The sequence below is a fragment of the Alligator mississippiensis genome, chromosome 1 (genome assembly GCF_030867095.1).
Source record: "Alligator mississippiensis isolate rAllMis1 chromosome 1, rAllMis1, whole genome shotgun sequence".
Lineage (NCBI taxonomy): Eukaryota > Metazoa > Chordata > Crocodylia > Alligatoridae > Alligator > Alligator mississippiensis.
The window spans coordinates 328,187,313-328,206,870 of NC_081824.1; the positions used below are offsets into that span (position 1 = coordinate 328,187,313).

A 19,558-nucleotide genomic window follows, 5' to 3' on the forward strand; every position below is an offset into this window, starting at 1 on the left:
GAATGCCCTGAATCTGTTATTAATAGAGATATATTATTATTAAATCATCTGTTTGGGTGGTAGATTCAACAGCTCGGGTACTCACAAAAATGCCTTCCACCCAGAAAAAAAGTTGCTCAATTGCATTCCCTATCAGTACTAAATCTCCAATAATGAAAGTATACCATCTAAGGCAATATTAGTATTTAAGCCTATCTAAAAATGTGTATGCTTTTAATACTCAGAGATCACAGGGCACACTGGAATTCTCTTCCTTGACAGCCCAATAACAAAACACCTACAATGCGTAGATCTTTTTGAGAATTTTCCAACACTTGCTTTTGTAAAATCAGAATGATTAATCACCCAAAGAGAAATCTCATAAGGAAGAATCAGTTCCATGAATATTCTGATTTGGAAAACAGTTACAAAATAATAAAAATATCCTATTTTGACATTTTGAACACATAAAAGTTCAATTTGGAGGGCCAAAATGACCTTGAAATGTATTTTACAAGTCAGAAATAAATTAAAAAATGTAAAAATGAAAAAAACATAATAAAATGTTTTAAAATCATCAATACTAAAACACCTCATCCCCATTTGACCACATTTTTCCTGATTTTTAGTGTGAAAAATGTTGTCACAGATTAGAATAAGAAAAATATTTGAAATCTTTGAAATACAAAAATTTCTCTCAGGATAGAGAAACAGTTTTCTGGCCAGCTTTACATACAACAAATTCCTCACAACCAAATACATAAGAAATGTACCTAAAACAGTTATCACTCCCAAAAGACTAGCATCTCATTTCCCCTTCTTTCCAGATTAGAAACTGAAGCTGTGGAATAATTTTCTTTGTAGCACCCCAGAGCTAATTCTCTACAAATGACTCCTATTGGGCTTGGGACCCCTTTTATTTGTTTGACCCACGCATTTCATGGTCTTTGGTGAAGGAGAGGTACATGTAATAAATGTGCATACACCTATTAATGACCCCTAATGAAACTTCTGGAGAAAAACATGAAAACACCAAACCATCATAGTCACTTCTTGCCAGGTTTAATTTGTTCATCAGATTTGAAAAGCAGACTCCAATTGTATGTTACGCGCTTACCTTTTCACTATAAGTTTCAGCGTCTTATGTGAACCTTTCACCAGACAAATAGCCTCTTGTCTGAACCCAGAGAGGCCCACATCATTGATGCCAACAATTTCATCTCCAGCCAGTAACTTGTCAACAGCTGCAGCTTTGCTCCCTTCTTCAATCTGAAAAAAAGAAAGAAAAAGAAGTCAAAAAGTAGAACGACTGAGATCACGTAAGAGCTTGATTTATAAGCAACGTTTATTTATAGTACTTCATAATATTTGGGTAAGTACTAATACATCGATAAGCAGTTAAAATATGGTAAAATTGTGCTCCTGTACAGTACACAAAAAGTTTCAGAGCTAAAAGTAGTGATAATGAAATAAACTTTATCAGGAAGAGAAAAATGAAGGAAGATCTTCCTGAAGAGAAGACTAGAACTCTATTAACTGAGGAGTGAGTCAAGGACATTGTAATTCTGATTAACAATCTCAGCTCTACCTTAAGCTTGTCTAATACAGTTAATCAGACATGAACAACAGAGCCCTGCATATTCATTTTAAAATCTGGTCATCTGGATAAACTAGCCAATAATAATTACAATAGCTTTACCAGTACATTCACCTCAAAAGATTTCTGACCTGCTATGGTAACCAAAGTATTGTAAAACAAGTTGCATCTGGACAGTGATCTAATCTACTCAATCAGGCATGTAACTGAACTAATATTTGGGGATAGTAGCAAGTATTTTCTTATGGGAAACAACTGAGCATTTCACAATATCTGACACAGCTATCCAACAATTTTGAGTAGCAGAAAGAAGGGAAGTCCAAGAACCAAAAGACCATGTCACATGCCAAGAGTAATGTGGTTATTTAGAAGTCCACCAGTAGAACCCCTGTATGACTGCAGCTGCTCCCAGCATTTTTCATTGATTATAGAAAACGTGAGATTAACGTTTTCTTCAAACTACTCAAATTTTCCTGAAAAAGACAGATTACTTTAAAGTAGTCATTTTTTGCCAATCCCCCCATATAGACAAGAGACAGACCTACATTGTTAATCTCTATAACAATTTGCAAATATGACTTGTAGAATTACCGAGTACCTGTAGCTTCCATTGACTTCAGCTACATTTGGATGCTGAATTGACTCGGGCATCGTTCGGTCATAATGTGATGCCTGAGTGCCCAGGCCAGTGGTGATACATGGTGGGACAATGTAACTGGCTGCAATTCTGGCAGCATGGTAGTGGCCACGCCAGCAGTGCAGCTACCTCTATTTTTTCAGACATACCCGGTTTCTGCTTCTGAGGATAGCACTCCAGTTGCCTCATCTTCATTACACTACTGAGGTTCTTAGTACTTCTGCAAATTAGAACTTTGCCTTCTTTAATTTCTGTTCTCTTTTGCTGTAGACACAACCATCACCATCCTTGCCGTTAGTCAGGCTCACGATCTAGGGCCTATTTTTGACTTCTAGCTCTTATTTTCTGATGCTTCATACTCAAATCCTACCTCTTCTCCTTGTTCCCACAAATCAGCCATTTTATTTTTATCCTCAGAGCTAAACATTTCATGTATGTCCTCATTAGACATCCTACACTGAATACTGCAAAAACGCTGGCCTCTCAAATTCACGCTGTCCCCTTCAGATCCATACAAAATGTAATAATCAGAATAACTTTCCTTGTTTATCAGTTTTTGTCATCCTGCCCCTTCTCTGAATCTCTCCATTGTTTTGCCATCCACTATTGCATCCAAGCTTCATATATATATTTACCTCTCTTCTATCATTCCTTACAAGCTTTATATCATGCCTTCCTCATCCCAGCAGTCCCCAGAATCATCTGCTGCTTGCACAATCATAGATTCATAGATTGTAGAGTCCGAAGGGACCACAATGGATCATCGTGTCCAACCCCCTGCCCCTGGCAGGAAATAGGACCGAGGTCAGATGACCCCAGCCAGGTGACTATTTAGCCTCCTCTTGAAGACCTCCAAGCTAGGTGATAGCACCACCTCTCTTGGAAGCCTATTCCAGATCCTGGCCACCCTTACTGTGAAAAAATTATTCCTAATATCTAACCTAAATCCACTCTCAACTATACTTATAATGGCTCCAAATTACTCGTTGGGAACCTTTTTAAACTGTGGGACAAAATGACCCAGTTCAGCTAAATGTCTAAGCACTGGGACACAGCTGCCACCACCAGTTTTCCTCGTCTCCCACTGCTTCTATTCAAGGGGACTGCTGCCGAAGTCCCCCCCTACTAAATATTGCTGTAGCTCCAGGTCCACAAACTGGAGATTGCTGACTGCTGGGCTAAATTAATCTGGAAGACCACTAACCTTGACATGATCAAGTCCTTCTCAAAACCCATTTTCACCATATTACCTACAATAAATCTACTTGACCTGTACAGAAATGCCCTACTTCTCATTTCCCTTTCCCTAACTCTGGAGAGTCCCATGAGCTGGATCTCTTTTCTCTTTAAATTGGAGGAGAGCACTAGTACAAATAAAGAACTAAAATAAATGTTTACATTTTATTTCATGCAAAATTAATTCAAATAGTTTATAAGATAATTAACTTGACTATTAAAAGAAAAACAAAAAGATTCACAACTTTGTAGGAAATTTCTCTTCAAACAGCACAATCTGCAAAAGGCATCAGACAGATCTGGTATAACTGAAGACTGCTTATGAACAGGGCTTTTCTTTTTATAGACAGATGCTTCAAGAATGCAAGCACAAATAAAGCAACTTATAAAGAGAATTATTTCTTAATGAAAACTACATGAAAATGATTTTTTCACCACTCATCTCTCACAAATTAAAGCCCTGTATAAACACACCAAATATATCCACACCAAAAAATGCACTGAATAGTTGTTGCTATAGATCCTTTTATAGACCTACATATATTTCAACAACTTAGATAATTAAAATACAGCACTTTCCCCATTGTGTAGCAACTACTTCAGAACCCATGGCCTTCATATCTGACCTGCTGAGGTTTTATCTAAACCTCAAAAGTTTACTTAAAAATTAAAATCCCACTTCAGCTACATGTAGGATTAGAGGGAGCAGAGGTAGAAATCATGCTTCTATGCAAGCAAATGGGTTAGGGAGATAGAGATCAAGGGTAGAAAACTGAATGTCTTGCTAGGCAGCCAGAGACGGTCTGAAGTCAATCATAGCTAAGAGAGGAAATGCAAGCACCTAGGGACACATGAATCTTGACCTTCTGCACAAGTGTTCTTCAGTCCTTCAAGTACTTAGATGCATTTCTGGATTACCTTTAAATAAACTGCATTTTGAAGCCTGAAATGAAACCCAGTGGGACAGAAAATATTAATGAAAAGCATTTGCTTGAATCACTAGTCTTGTGAGTTTATGCTGGGGGGAGGCGGTGGGGATTGAAGGTCACACAAGGGTGACTAAAAATTAAGAGGGATAGTATATTATGGTTTTGCAGGCTTTAAACAATAAACCTACATGCAAATTAGCTGTGGCCATTCAGCTGCTGGCAAGGTACCAACCAATTCACCCTGGGGGCTGAAAAGCCTCTGTGCCACTTGATTATAAACAGTTTGGAAGTTTGAGCCTGAAGACCTTGACAGTGTCTTTTTTTTTTTTTTTTTTTTTTTTTTTTTTTTTTTTTTTTAAGTCCTGTCTCCTAGGGTTTCAAGGAATTTTCATTGTTCTCAGCAAGCCTATTTGTTTTTCCTTCAGGCTGGCAATACGCTGACTGAAGAGAGTATTCGGTTACCCCCTCTGAGTTTTCATTTCAGCAAGGGGACTGTGCATTCCACATGGTGTAAGCTTTCCAAAGAGATAAAGTACGTATATCCAAAACAACATTAATCACAACTGAAAAACAAGAATAAAGTGAAGCACTCTTTACATATGTCAAAAGAATGATTCTCGGGAATCATGGAAAAGGATAAAATCTATAAAATCACCAATAGCAAAAATCCTTTAAACTAAAAGGATTAGTGCACGTATCTTCCCTGCTGGTTCTAACAAAGGTCCATGAATGGTTATGTAAATAACAATTCCATTTCTCTGCGTGTTTGAGATCCAAATATATTCACACGGGAGAAAAGTGCAATCCCGTTTAATTACACTAAAAAATAAAGTGTTAACCAACACATTTCTAATGCAAACCTTCCTAAACTAAAGGCTCCAAAAGCAACAGTAATAAACACATCTGTAAGGCAGTATTTCTCAATCAGGTGCTATGTAGGGTGACCATATTACTTATATAAAATCTAGGACACTGCCCCACCCCAGCAGTGGCGCTCTACCATGGTGTCTGCCCGCCCACCTGCCTGGCGCACCATGCTGTTCCTTTTCCCAGCCAACTGCACCCCATACCCCACCTCTGCAATTCCAGGTCTTGTTTTAATTTTCACCAACTGGCCAGGACTGGCATACGAAATCCGGGATTGTCCTGGCCAAACTGGGATGTATGGTGGTCCCCGTGCTGTGGCACCCTGGGGTGCCATGCAATATTTGCACTATTAGCAGTGAAAACATGATTCCAAAGCTAAACCTAGGGATTTCAAATTGGAAACAATAGCGTTAAAAACATTCTGCCCTGTTACAGTCCGAGTTCTTCGCAACAGAAAAAATAGCTCTTATATTACTCTTGTCAAAAAAAGAAAAAAAAAAGAGCTGGCATTTTCTGAAGTGTTGCTTGAGAGTCTACTGAGAAGTGCCTCATGCCTATTGAGGGATGCCTTGAGTCTAAATAAGGAGAAGATTCTAAAATTATAAAAGCCTTAGTCTCTCTGTCCATAACACTTTATGCACACTCTGATTGGTTGCCTCGGTAGCCAATCAGAGTGCTCTGGACAGACGGACACATGGTGGAGTGCCGCCACGACAGCGGGGACTGAGAGGCCGGAGCAGGTGGAGGCAGAGGGGGACAGTAGGCACCAGAGCTCCATCATGCCACAGGGAATGGAGTGCAGGGTTAGGGTTGGAGGCAGCAGGGCATGGGGTGCTGGCTGTGCAGCGCTGGCCTCACCTTGGCCCACATGGCAAAGCACCACCATGACAGCAGGGACTGGGGCCAGAGCCGGGGACACCACCCTTCCCCTCCTCCCCGCCCTGCTCCTTGGAGCCAGGGGCCAGAGGGACCCCCGCAAAAGCAGCCGACAGGGAGGGAGAGGTGGCTGGGAAGAGGGGAAGAAGGGAGGGAGGGGAGTGGGAATGGGCAGGGGGGTTACCGGTGGCTGCACCCCACTGCAACGACCACCGCTGCCGTGACCTTCGCCACAAAAACCATGGGTCCCAGCACCAGCCTAAATAGGATGTGGGGAGGGAGGGAGCGGCCTCAGCCCAGAGTGGCAGGGGTTAGGTGTGGCGTGGCTACGGTCCCAACCCAAGGCAGGGGGGAAGGGGCCAGATACAGGTTTCAGTCCCCATGTGCCCCCTCTCTCATTCTTGATGGCAATTTGCTAGTACTGCTATAAAGAGGGAGTACAGAGGCCCTTATAGCCCTTTCCATTCCCTCCCAGCTCCTTATTTCATTTCTACATTCATATATTTTTATTGTATTAATTTCATAATATAGCCTATATATGGATAGTACATCCAGTCATATCAAATCTTTGTTAGAACTACAAACACTGAAACAGACAAATTTCAAGCTCCCTCATCACTGCTAAATATTCAGATGAAAGTTATTGTGCAATTACTTTTCATCCCTCAGGAACAAACACATACACAACAACCGTACTAAAATAGCTTTTACATATGTCTATACACATTCTGATCAATATTGAAATCATCTGGACAGAAAGGCTGTTGGAACCATTTCTATTTTACACACGGTACAGAAGGTGGTGTTTTGTGTTCTTCTCTCTACACTAATATTTCTCAACCTGTGGGTCACAAGGATATATGAAAGGGCTGTGCAGAAAAACACGGAAAATCATGGATTTTTCTCCTCTAAAGGAGAAAACCATGGGAAACCTCAGGCTTTCCCTTGCAGCCTTTAGAAGTTCCAACTTGCAAGGGGCTGCTTCCTTGGGGCTGGGAAAATTGGGAGGCAGGGAGTGCCACATGCATGTGCACATGCACACATGCACGTGGCAGCTAAGCAGCAGAGACAGCAGTTCCCACAGCTCCCCCCAGGTAAGTCTATGGGGTGGTACACAGACAACACATCAGGCAGACATGTGCCCTCCAGATTTGTGTGCCCACAGTGGACAGAGGGCTGCAGCCTGGCCAGACCAGCATGGGCAAGAGCCTCCTCCATGACCCAGTGAAGGAGGGCAAAGAGGGATGCAGAGACTGCACAAGGAATAATGGACTCACCTTCTCCTGCTGCCACCACTCTCCTCAGGACGCAGCTCTACCCTGCAAGGGAGGTGGAGTTGCAAGCAGCGTGGGCGGCCTGAGGGAAGTGGTGATCAGGCCAGGCCATTGCAGTGGGGTAGAGCTGTGGCCCAGTGTGCAAGCGGCTAGTGGCAGTAACGAGGTGAGGACTACATAGATCCAACCAGGTTGCAGCCCCGTGCCTGATGTGGGCACAACCTCCCCCCCCACCCCTGCCCCACACACTGACAGGCTGGGACACGGGCGGGGGGGGGTAGTGGGTCAAGAGTAAGGGGCATCAGCAGGCTGGGGAGGAGGGGGTAGTTGAGGGGCTATGGGTTGGAACTGAGGAGCACTGGCAGGGCTGTGGGGCTATGGGTTGGGAGTGAGGGGCACCAGTGATTTGCACTGTACAAATTGCACAATGATATATGTCACTTGGGAGTAATGGAGGACCGCATGTTGATATTGCTGTTAATGTTTTCTGTTGGTGTTGATTTCCGTCTTAATTTTAAAGACTGTTGAACTGTTTTAACTTGTAGTGTGCAATAAGTATTTGGGAGCCAATATACTTGTACGTTTTCTACTTAAACTATTCACTGGGTCAATACTGGTCAATGTTTACAAATGGGTCCTGGTACAAAAAAGGTTGAGAACCACTGACCTAGGCAAACTGGAGGATTGGGCCTAAGGAATCTCATGAGGTTTGACAAGGACAAGTACAAAGTCCTGCACTTAAGATGGAGCAATCCCATGCACCGCTACAGCCTGGGGGTTGACTGGCTGGGCAACAGCTCTGCAGAAAAGGACTTGGGGGTTATAGTGGAAAATAAGCTGAATATGAGCCAGCAGTGGGCCCTTGTTGCAAAGAAGGCTAACGGCATACTGGGCTGTATTAGTAGGTGTGTTGCTAGTAGGTCTAGGGAAGTGATTATTTCCCTCTATTCAGCACTGGTGAGGCCACATCTGGAGTACTGTGTTCAGTTTTGGGCCCCCCAGTACAGAAAGGATGTGGACAAATTGGAGAGAGTCCAGCAGAGGAAAACAAAAATGGTGAGGGGGCTGGGGGACATGACTTCTAAGGAAAGGCTAGGGAACTGGGCTTATTTAGTCTAGAGGAGACGGAGAAGGGACTTAATAGCAGCCTTCCTACCTGAAGCGGGGTTCAAAAGTGGATGGAGCTAGACTGTTCTGTGATGGAAGATGATAGAACAAGGAGCAATGGTCTCAACCTGAAGCAAGGGAAGTTTAGGTTAGATATTAGGAAGAATTTTCTCACTATGAGGGTAGTAAAACACTTGAACAGGTTACCCAGAGATGTGGTGGAAGCTCCATTCTTGGAGGTTTTCAAAACCTGGCTAGACAGAGCTTTGGCTGGGATGATCTAGTTGGGGATGGCCCTGCTTTGAGCCGGGGGTTGAATTGATGACCTCCTGAGGTCCCTTCCAACTATAACTTTCTATGATTTTTACTCAGAGACTTAAAAAAAAGCCTCTTTCTAAATTTCACAGCCATTTCCCCCTCTCCATTTTAACCTCATTGTTCTTTGTAAACAAGCCATGCCCTTCTATTCCAGTCTTTCAGTTTGTTCCACTAAGATACAATTTGTATCACAATTTTGATCTAGTTTTAATTTTTTGTTTATTCTTCATTCTACTGGTACTTATGCATAAACAACTCAAATGTTTGGAAGCATGCCCCATTATTCTCACTTCTCTCTTCTTTACGGCATTATTGCCATTTCCCAATTTCCAGTCCTATGACTATAATTTTTTTGCTCACCCTATGGGGTTTTTATCACTCTTCCAATGCAATTTAAAGCTGTTGCTTCATGATAAAGGTGCTTTATATTGGTACAGATACTCCTGTATGGATATGTCTTATAATAATGATCATCATAATCTGTCTACACTAGAGGTTGCATCAGTATAATTATGCTGGTTAAAAAAAAAAGGCACAGCCCAAAAACAGTTATCCAAATTGTGCGCGTAGACCAATCTTAAGATGCAAAAAAGAATGTCAGTGTATGAGCACAGTTGTCCTGACAACATATTTCAAAATACCTTTCAATGTGCATTTCCTTCAGGCATCAGTAAACACTTTTTAATCTGAATGATGGCATGTGGGATGGGAATAAGAAAATTTACTTAAAAATCTTTTAGTAAAACAATGTTTGCTTAAGCCCAATATAGTATCTGTTCCTAAGGAATAGGAGGTATCAATTACATTTCAGGAAGTAAGAAACAAAATACAGGCAATGCCTGCATGTTACAGGATAAAGGAACTTTTCATGAAATGGGGTGAAGGTTTCCAGATAAGGGAGACTGTGAAAAACAAAAGGAAGATTTCACAGGGAGATATGCAGCACATTCAGATGATAATTTCAAATCTACCTCTCAGGCTTGCTAACCTAAGTGGTGGAGTGACTGAAAAGTGAGTCATGTTTGTAGATCTAAAACTGACAAAGGTTGATAGAGATGCAACAATTCTAGACTGTGACCCATTAACTTGTGTGTTTATCAGCTTTAACTTTAAATATCCACATTCCTGTATGGACACCTATATAAACAAGTGGAGGCAGCTTGGGGAAGTAGTGTCACATACGGTATCTAGTTTCATTTAGAATGAAAACATGATATTAGGTTCTTGTCCTTGGAGACTCCTTTCTTTAAAGAGGGGGGGAAAGGAGAGACAAACACCAGGAAAACAGTTACTTTTGCCATCATTCTGCTATCAGGAGCGACCCCATAAATATATACTTTATCACCCAGATAAAAAGAAAAGCTTTGTGCAGGCTGGGATGTTGATGGTCTGTAAAATCCATTCTATGTTCACAGTAGAGCTACCCTAATAAAAAGTAGTAAGTAAACAAGCCATTAAATTAATTCTCTCAAGGCAAGTAAAATGAAGCAGTAATAAATCAACTGACTCAACATAGTTCAGAATGGGGGGAGGGAAAATCCTTTATAATTAAAGCTTAGCAGGAACATAATAGGCTGAGACCCACAATACACAAAAATAATTCCACATGCTGCTATTGCATTTCATTCCACAGGAAACACACAGTACAGGTTATGTCCAGACCACCTACAAGTGAAGCTGAAACTCAAAAGGAACAAATGGGTATTAGAGATAGTGCATTATGGTAAGATGGTGGACTGTGGTGTTATTTTTGGCAAACTATGAGGATGCTGCACTACAGAAACAGTGCAACATATGTGGCCACACACGCACAAGCCCCTGCCTGAAGCATGACAAAGTTACCAAAAAGGTGTGCTCGCCAGCAAGGTTGGGGGAAGGAAGCGCAGTGATAGGGAGCTGATGAGCAAGCTATGATCAATGACACTTGGCTGCTCGAGCACCTCTGGTTGCCATTGCAAGCTCTGCTGGGGCTTCCTACAAGCCACCAGTGGGAGCAATTTCTGCTACCCAATCGACCCTTACGGGAGCTGGCGTAAGAGATTAAAGCACTGGCAAAGCACGGAACCTGAACCTGTTCAGCCTTCACAAGAGAAGGCTGAGAGGGGATCTAGTGGCCATCTATAAACTTACCAGGGGGGCCAGAGGGGAATGGGTGAGACCCTGTTTCCCCGAGCATCTCCCCGAGTAACAAGGAATAACGGCCACAAGTTGATTGAGAGTAGGTTCAGGCTAGACATCAGGAAGCACTACTTCACAGTCAGGGTGGCCAGGAGCTGGAACCAGCTTCCAAGGGAAGTGGTGCTGGCTCCTACCTTAGGAGTCTTTAAAAGGAGGCTTGATAATTACCTAGCTTGGGTCATATGAGCCCAAATTTACCAGGGATCATATGAGCCCAGTATTCATTTCTGCCCAGGGCAGGGGGTCAGACTTGATGATCTGCTCAGGTCCCTTCCGACCCTACATCTATGAACCTATGATCCAGATCTGCCATTTTTGTGTCTGATCAGCCATTTTTTTAGTGGAATAAACAAGGTGAACATTTAGCCGTTTGCTTTTTTGGCCCTCTAAGCTCACTTGTAAAGTATGATAGATGTAACATCTGCAAGAGTGGTCATTACATCAATTCTACATACTTATATACCCTCCTTTCCTTTACTATCATATCTGAGAGTGAGTTCACAAAAAGAAGAACCAAGGAGTCTAAAGTTGGACATATGCACCTAAATTTAACTTAAGTTAAAGGCAGTGATTTAGAGAAACTCCACTTAACTCAGACTTACTTCTGGGTACATACATTTTCACTCGAAAAACTGCTTAGGTGCCAGCTATTCTGTTCTGCATGCCTAGAAGTCACCATTGTAGGATCTTGGCACCTATCTCTGGCTGTTAAGCTCACAAATTAGGAGCCACCAACACAATTCTTAATTTCTCAGATGGGCGGTATCTGGTAGTCAACACAAAAGCACGCCAACAGCTTGAAGGTCAGTTAAGTTACATTAAGCCCCTTCCAGTGACCTCAGCTTCAACAGATTTTGCCTTCAACCCAGCTTAGCCCCTGGCCTGGTGATTATGAACATGCCCTTGGGCTAAAGAAGAACTAGAACTGGTTCTTCAACTTCCTAAGCAAGTCCTCTAATCACTAGGCTACCAGGCAAAAAGTGTCCACCTCTACCATTCCCCTCTTCTCTTCCTCCAGCTGTACTACAAAAGAATGAGCTAGTTGCCTTTACATGAAGGAACCACTTAGATGCCAAAGTCCAGGTGCACATTTCAGGTTGTGACAATCCCAGTTTCACATTGGTACCTAAAAAAAGGGTGCAGATTAGGGGTGCTGACAGACATGAAAAAAAAAAACAAACCAAAAAACAAGAAGCCCCCAGCACTTTACTGGAAGATGCAGCTTTGACTCAGCTCCACAGCATCTGTATAGATCGGATGCTTCAACAGGGCTTTTTGGTGGCTTTATCTAAAGCTGACTGAATCATCTATTAGATAAAACTGCCAAGAAGTCCTACTGAAGCACCTGATCTATATAGACATTGGGCAAGCCAGGGCAAGCTTATGTGAGGCCCCTTCTGGGCATGTGCTGTGCTTAGTGCAGGGGTGTGCCAAGCTTAAAGCACCATTTGTTTGTTTTATGTCACGTCCTTAAGCAGCCTAGGAGGTGTTTAAAGCTAATTACGAATGCTGCTCTTAGCTCTGGTGGCAATAGTTGCTAGCAGTTATAGTCTCTAAAAAGCTGCCAACAAGCCCTGTCCTATCTTCAGCATAACTGGTATGCAAATGGAAGATTTAATAGATTTCTAGAGTCAAAAGGGACCTGGTAGGATCATCGGGTCCGACCCCCTGCTCCAGGCAGGAAAGAGCGCTGGGGTTAGGTAACCCCAGCCAAATGCCTGTCTAATCTCCTCTTGAACAGGGAAGGGGAAAGCACCACCTCCCTTGGAAGCCCATTCCATATTTTGGCAACTCCTATTTTAATGTCAGACTCTGATCATGCCTTCATTTATCTTCTCCAGACAGTCTCACCTAAGCCCTTTATAAATTTTCTTGAATGAGGTCTCATGGTCTTAGTCTGACCCAGCAAACTTTTACCTCAAAAAGATAGGGGAGGCAGAGAGGGAGGGACTCACTGGCATCTTTAAAGCATCACAGGGCAGAGATGGGAACCCAGGAAGGAGAAATTATTTTACAGAAAAAACCTATCCAACATTATGACATGGAAAAATCAGATCCCAAATGCCCCAAATAGATAGAAAAATTCATAGAAAAATGGGTATGCATCAGTAAGTGTCCTTGCCTAGTGAATTCAGAGCTATCTCCTACATGCAATTATGCTGTGGATTCTTAATGTTTAGAAAGCAGTCTTTTGAAGTTCTGTCATTTGATACGGCCTTTTAAGTATTTATCCATTTTTATAATATTCTACCACTCTTCCTGTTTTGATTAAAGACTTAGTGTCATTTCCATGGTAAGAGTCCATTTTTCTGTGGGATTTACTACAACAATAAAAATGCATTCCAAACAGAAACACATTCAGAGTTTCTAAAACCAGGAGCAAGAATTCCAAAGATATGGCAAAAAATATTCATTTCCATTTTAAAAGCTAAAATGCACAGCAGATAGTGCTTTATTCTAAAGACAATACCGTAGCATAAGGCCCCGTCTGCACATTACAGGTATCACACAATTAACTGGTCAACTGCACAATTTCCTTGAGGCCAGCCACATGTGCAAAGTGCCTATCACCTTATAAAAAGTTCCAACCAGCTATAAGTTAGACATCAAAAATGTGTACTAATTTCATAGCTGGTTGCTATCGAGCTTTAATTTTCACATGTAGCAGGGTCTCCCCTGAGGCTGGGAGCCCTGTAGCTGATGGGCCTGTAGTATATAGCATGTCCAACCCTGGCCTGGAAGTCCTGCAACAAAGGGAACTCTCAGCCCCTGGAGCTGCTGACTCTGGGTCCTGCAGCTTCAGATGCTGGGACCCAACTGCATCCCATTAGCCAAGGGGTGTGTGGCTACCTTAGGGGTGCATGAAACCCCCAGGGCTGCAGCATCATGGCTGCCACAATCCCCGCCCAGCCCCACGGGTATGTGAAACACCTAAAGCTGAGGGATCACAGAAGCCCCAAGGGTGCATGAACCCCGCAGTTGTGGGGTATGATCCCCCAGCCTTCAGGGTGTATGGAGTGTCTCCATGCTTGGAAGCCCCTCAAATGAGGGGGCTCCCTGTCATGGGAGCTTGCTTCTTGCTAGTGCAAAGGGAGCCCATGATCATGTTTCCTGCCATGCATGTGTGGCATGACAGGAGGTGTGACTGTGTGTATCACACATTAGGTCCCATCACATGGTGACCTTTCTTAATGTAAGCACATTATTAGTGTCTGTCTGTCTGTCCATCTGTCCCACTAGGACATTGCTAACATAGTTCACTCTGCTCATATAATGTAAGTAAGAGTATGACAAGAATATAACAAACTGTGTACTCAAGAGACCAGACTAAAATAATTTAAACTGTTCAAAAGATAAAATGATCCCTGACCCAAATAGCTAATGATCAAAGATCAAAGATGAAACAAACTTAATGAAGGGTGTCCACTATGATACCTCTGACACACTATGCAGTAATATGGAAGAATTTCCATGTTACAGTTTTTAACCTTAATCTTAATGATCAAGGGCCTGGAGGACAAACCTTAGAGGAAAGACTAAGGAAAGACTAAGGGATCTGGGACTGTTCAGCCTGGGGAATAGAAGACTGAGAGGGGACTTTTATAAGTATATCAGGGGTGAATATCAGGAGCTGGGAGAAAAAAAAAAAAACTGTTCACTAGGGGTGCCTCAGGGGAGCACAAGGAGCAATGGCAGGCCATAAACTGTTAGAGGATGGTTTCAGGTTAGATGCAAAGAACTTCTTTATGGTAAGGATAACCAGAATCTGGAATAGACTTCCCAAGGAGGTGGTGCAGTCCCCAACCTTGGAAGTCCTCACAAGGAAACTGGACAGATACCTTGCTGGGATCATTTGATCCCAGCATTATTCCTGCCCAGAGCAGGGGGGTTGGAGTCTATGATCTTTCGAGGTCCCTTCCAGCCCTTAATTTCTGTTATTCTATGTGCCTTCATTTCTTATCTTCCAAGCAGTAATTAAATACTTCCTTTCAAAGACATGTTCATTAATGCTTATGAAATACTCAGATACTGTGGGAGTGAATCATACTAAGTGATGAGAAGTTTCCATTTTCAGTGAACATGTTTTTCTAAAGCTGTATTGTCTTTGGCTAGATTGTACAACAACTACTTCAACAGTAAATACTTGATCACATGAGTAGTCTCACTGATTTCACTGCAACTAGATGGGTTGTCATCATCCTAAGTACCCTGTAGTCAAGGATAGCAGTGACAGGAGTTGGATCAAGAGCTGTGCAAAGGACAGTACAAGTTTATGCATAGTAAGCACTTCTGTCACATAATTTGCATCACCAATCCAAATGTAAGCCAGTTTGGTGCTGCTGGTGCATCCTTAACCTTTCACAACTTTCCTGCCCAAGGGCCCACTACTGCTATTCCAAAAGGGCTATACTTCCCCTCAACTTAGCTCCGAAGTATTTGAGGTGTGGAGTGCTAACTGCTCAAAAGAGTTATCCATTAGGTTGTTACCCACTTAAGTACAGCTATGAACACCCTGGAAAGATCTTGGAGAAAATTATTAAGGGATCCATCTGCAACAGGCTAACTGAAGGCAACCTACTGAATGCCAGCCAACATGGTTTTATTACCAGAAGGTCTTGCCTGACCAATGTCATCTCCTTCTATGACCAGGTGATGCACTGCCTGGACAAGGGAAATGAGGTTGATGTCATTTATCTGGACTTCAAGTAGGCCTTTGACTTGGTATCCTATGATGTCCTCATGATCAAGCTGGGGAACTATGGCCTCGACCACCTCATGGTCCGATGGCTGGGGAACTGGCTCTGGGGTCAGACCCAAAGGGTACTGCTGATGGTTAAAAAAAAAAAAAAAAAAAAAATCAACATGGTGCAAGTTTATGAGTGAAGTCCCCCAGGGGTCAGTGCTCAGGCCAGTACTCTTCAATATCTTCATTAATAACCTGGATTCAGGCATCAGATACAGACTGGCAAAGTTCATGGATGACACTAAACTATGGAGGAAGGCAGTCACACTGGAGGACAGGCTGGGGATACAGGCTGACCTGGACACGCTTGCAAAGTGGGAAGACCAAAACCTGATGGCATTCAACATAGAGAAATGCAAGATACTCCACCTTGAGAGAAAAACCGGCATCATACTTGGCAGTGCTATGCTTGCTAGCACCATGACCAAAAGGGACTTGGGGGAGGGGGAGTCTTGACTGACCACAAGATGAACATGAGCCCCCAATGCAATGCTGTGGCCAGCAGAACAAACCAACCTCTGGTATGCATCTACTGGTGCATCTCAAGAAATAACTGGGGACGTCATTCTCCTGCTTTACTTGGCCTTAGTGAGGCTGCAGCTAGAGTACTGCATCCAGTTTTGAGCCCCCCACTTCAGGAGGGATGTGGATAAGCTCAAGAGAGTTCAGAGGAAAGCCACCCGTATGATCAAAGGCCAAGAGAGCAAGCCTTACGAGGAGAGGCTGAGGGACATGGGACTCCTCAGCCTGTCAAAGAGAAAGCTCAGGGGGGACTTGGTGGCTCCCTATAAGTATTAGGGGGGGTGCATCAGGATCTGGGAGAACAGTTGTTCACCAGGGCTCCCCAAGGGATAAGTAGGTCTAATGGCCACAAACTTCTAGAAGCCCGATTCAGACTCTATGCAAGAAAGAACTTCTTTACAGCCTGAGTGTCCAAGGTCTGGAACAGACACCCACCAGAGGTGGTGCAAGCACCTAATCTGGATTCATTCTAAAGGCATTTGGATGTTTATCTTGCTGGGATCGTTTGATCCCTGCAGACTTCCCTCCTATGGCAGGGGGGCTGGACTCAGTGATCTCATGAGGTCCTTTCCAGCCCCTAATGTCTATGAAATCTAAATCTATAAAGTCTACGAACACCATTCACAAGCAAGTTATAAAATTCAAGGGAAATACTGGTTAAATTAAAAGATGCTAATGCTTAGAATACATTTTAAATGAATTACTGACGTTTTCAGTCGTATATTTTTTAGCTATTTTTGTACATCTCAACAGCAGATTTAACTAAGTGCTTTGTCTTTTTTCTTTCATTGCTTGTTTTTTAAGCCAAATTAAAATAAACCTACTTTCTTGTTTAATCCCCCCCCCCCATTTTATAATAGAAAATTCTAAACAAGCTGTAAAATGGTGGATTAGTTTAGACAATTCTCTAATCTTATTTGCCAATAAGACAACTAGTTCAAATTGGATGAGCATAAATATCTTCAGTTATAACTGCAACACAAAATTCAGTTTAGATATGTCCTCACATTTATCCCTTCTTTCTAAAAAAAGGTGGGGAGGAAGGAATTTGTTGACTATATTTTCTTGTTAAAACACAGCATGTCAATAACATAATTGCAGACAGAGAACCACAAGAACGCACAGTGTACAGAAACAAGGCAAAGGTCACTTCAGTCACTTTACCTTTGCCCATAAAAATTCAAAACGATGCAAGCAAACACTAAAGGTAGTGTTAATTGTGCCTCATTATGGTAAATTTTAGGAACAGCTGCAACACGCACATGCTTTTCCAAGCATTTGTAAGTGATTAATTTTGTATTTCTGAACTGTCTGGCATGGCTGCAGGCACCAAGGAAGCAGGGGATCAGGGGCTGCTCTTATGGAGATTGTTAACATGATCAGCACAGACCCCATAAAATGGATGTATTCCAAATACTTAAGGAGTTTGTTTACAAATATGAAAAACTCTCTACCTACTGAAGTCATGTTTAAGTGCTGAGCCAAACAGAATATGTATAACTGACATGTTTAAAATTAAGTGCCTCCTTAAGTACTTTGCTAAATCAGGCTCTTGAATCATTCTAGGAGTAAAAGGGTACTACATAGCAATGGGTTCAGTCTACCACACTTACCTCACTGTGATACTGAAGTCTGTCATATATATGGCCACTTACATCACTGTGACACTGTGATATATATATGGCAGACTTCAGTATCACAGTGAGGTAAGTGTGGTAGACTGAACCCATTGCTATGTAGTACCCTTTTACTTACTTACATAATCAGTCAAACTTACTGACAGGGTTATTTAATTATCGATTTAACTGAGGGGCTCAAGCCCTGAATTATCATTTAACATTTTAAGTAGAATGGAAATTCATGCTAACCATACAAAAATAGAAGCAAAAAACCCAAAAAACACTTTAGTTGAATTTGGTCTGCCCCCTTATGTGATGGTATACAATTTATTAAGAAAAAAATTAAGAAAAAATAAGAACAATTTATGTAAATAGAAGAACTTTAATTGGCTAAGAGCAACTGTCAGACCCAACAAGCCTCGCAACCCATATTTATGAGGAACTTGCCCTAATTATCCAAACCAGACTGAGCACAGAGAACTGTGCAAATGGAATGGGGGAGAGGGGACTCCATTTACATAAATCATTAATTTTACAAGATCCTTCCACTTCAAAATTGTGCATCCATATGGTTGCATCTACCTAAGGATTGGGAAAGGTCATTGTGTTATGCATATATACACATGCATACAGTTATATGTAAGCCAAATCAGGATATATAAAATGATTATTAATATAATGATATATAATCCAGATTATGCATATATTATACATATAATACAAACCTTTATAAAAAACAGAATACGCATATAGTTAATAAAAGTTTTCATGTTACCTATAAAGCGGTAACTACTTTATTTCTTGTCCAGTGCAGGTAATACAACATGCAAAAGGAAACCACATTTAAAAAGCCAAATGGAATCATGCTTAAACACAGCAGTTAGGACAAAGAAGTCATTGTGTTTGTCAACTTTTAACAAGCTTAAAGTATTTCTTTAAAATCAAGACTACCTCTATATATTTATGAAGTCACCAAAGAACAAAATTTTCCCTTTGGCACACTTGAAAATAATATTCTGTGTTTAATTATACAACTACACCCTCTCAAAAGTACTTTTACATCAATGTTTAAATATCTCACTAGAAAGAAAGCAGTGAATCTGCTTCAGCGTTGCGTCAATAGCAGTGCTGCCAGGGAACTGACTGTATGAAGTTCAAATACTGCACCAAACAGGAAATTCTCAAGTTGCATAGCTTGACTATTGATAGATACCTAAAAAACTGAACACCTTCCATTAGAAAATTCTAAAACACTTGCACACAATATTGCTAAAACAACTCTGAAATCAACCAGATACAATGTATCTGTTTAAAATGTGTGTACCTAGACATCACCTACACTCTCAGGGGGTGTGTCTACAAGTGCTTCTGACTGCACAGTGAGAACTGCACAGTCATTTAGTACTTACTAAAGTACTGAAGGGTATCTAAAGGGGATCTGGCCATGAAACTGACAATACTTTGTCCCCTTCTCTCTCACATTTCTCCCCTTCATTGTAATCTGTGCTCATCCCTGGGCACATCTATATGAGATACTATGTCGCCATAGCAACAAGCTACAGCAACATAGCTCATTGCTTACGTGACAGCATCAGCGGGCCTGAACCGTGATGCCGCTGCTACTGTGCATTAGCAACAAGCTACTGCACAGTAGGGTCAGAAACAACCTGTGCGG

General features: G+C 42.0%; 1 protein-coding gene across 3 annotated transcripts in view; it reads right to left on the reverse strand.

Annotated features, from left to right (window-relative positions):
• SHROOM2 (shroom family member 2) overlaps nucleotides 1-19,558 on the reverse strand; it is a 227,115-nt gene that overhangs the window by 131,447 nt on the left and 76,110 nt on the right. For all 3 annotated transcript variants that reach the window (XM_059720928.1, XM_059720927.1, XM_059720929.1), the window contains exon 2: nucleotides 1,097-1,248. In XM_059720928.1, the coding sequence (XP_059576911.1) occupies nucleotides 1,097-1,248 (152 nt within the window). The remainder of the gene's footprint in view (nucleotides 1-1,096; nucleotides 1,249-19,558) is intronic.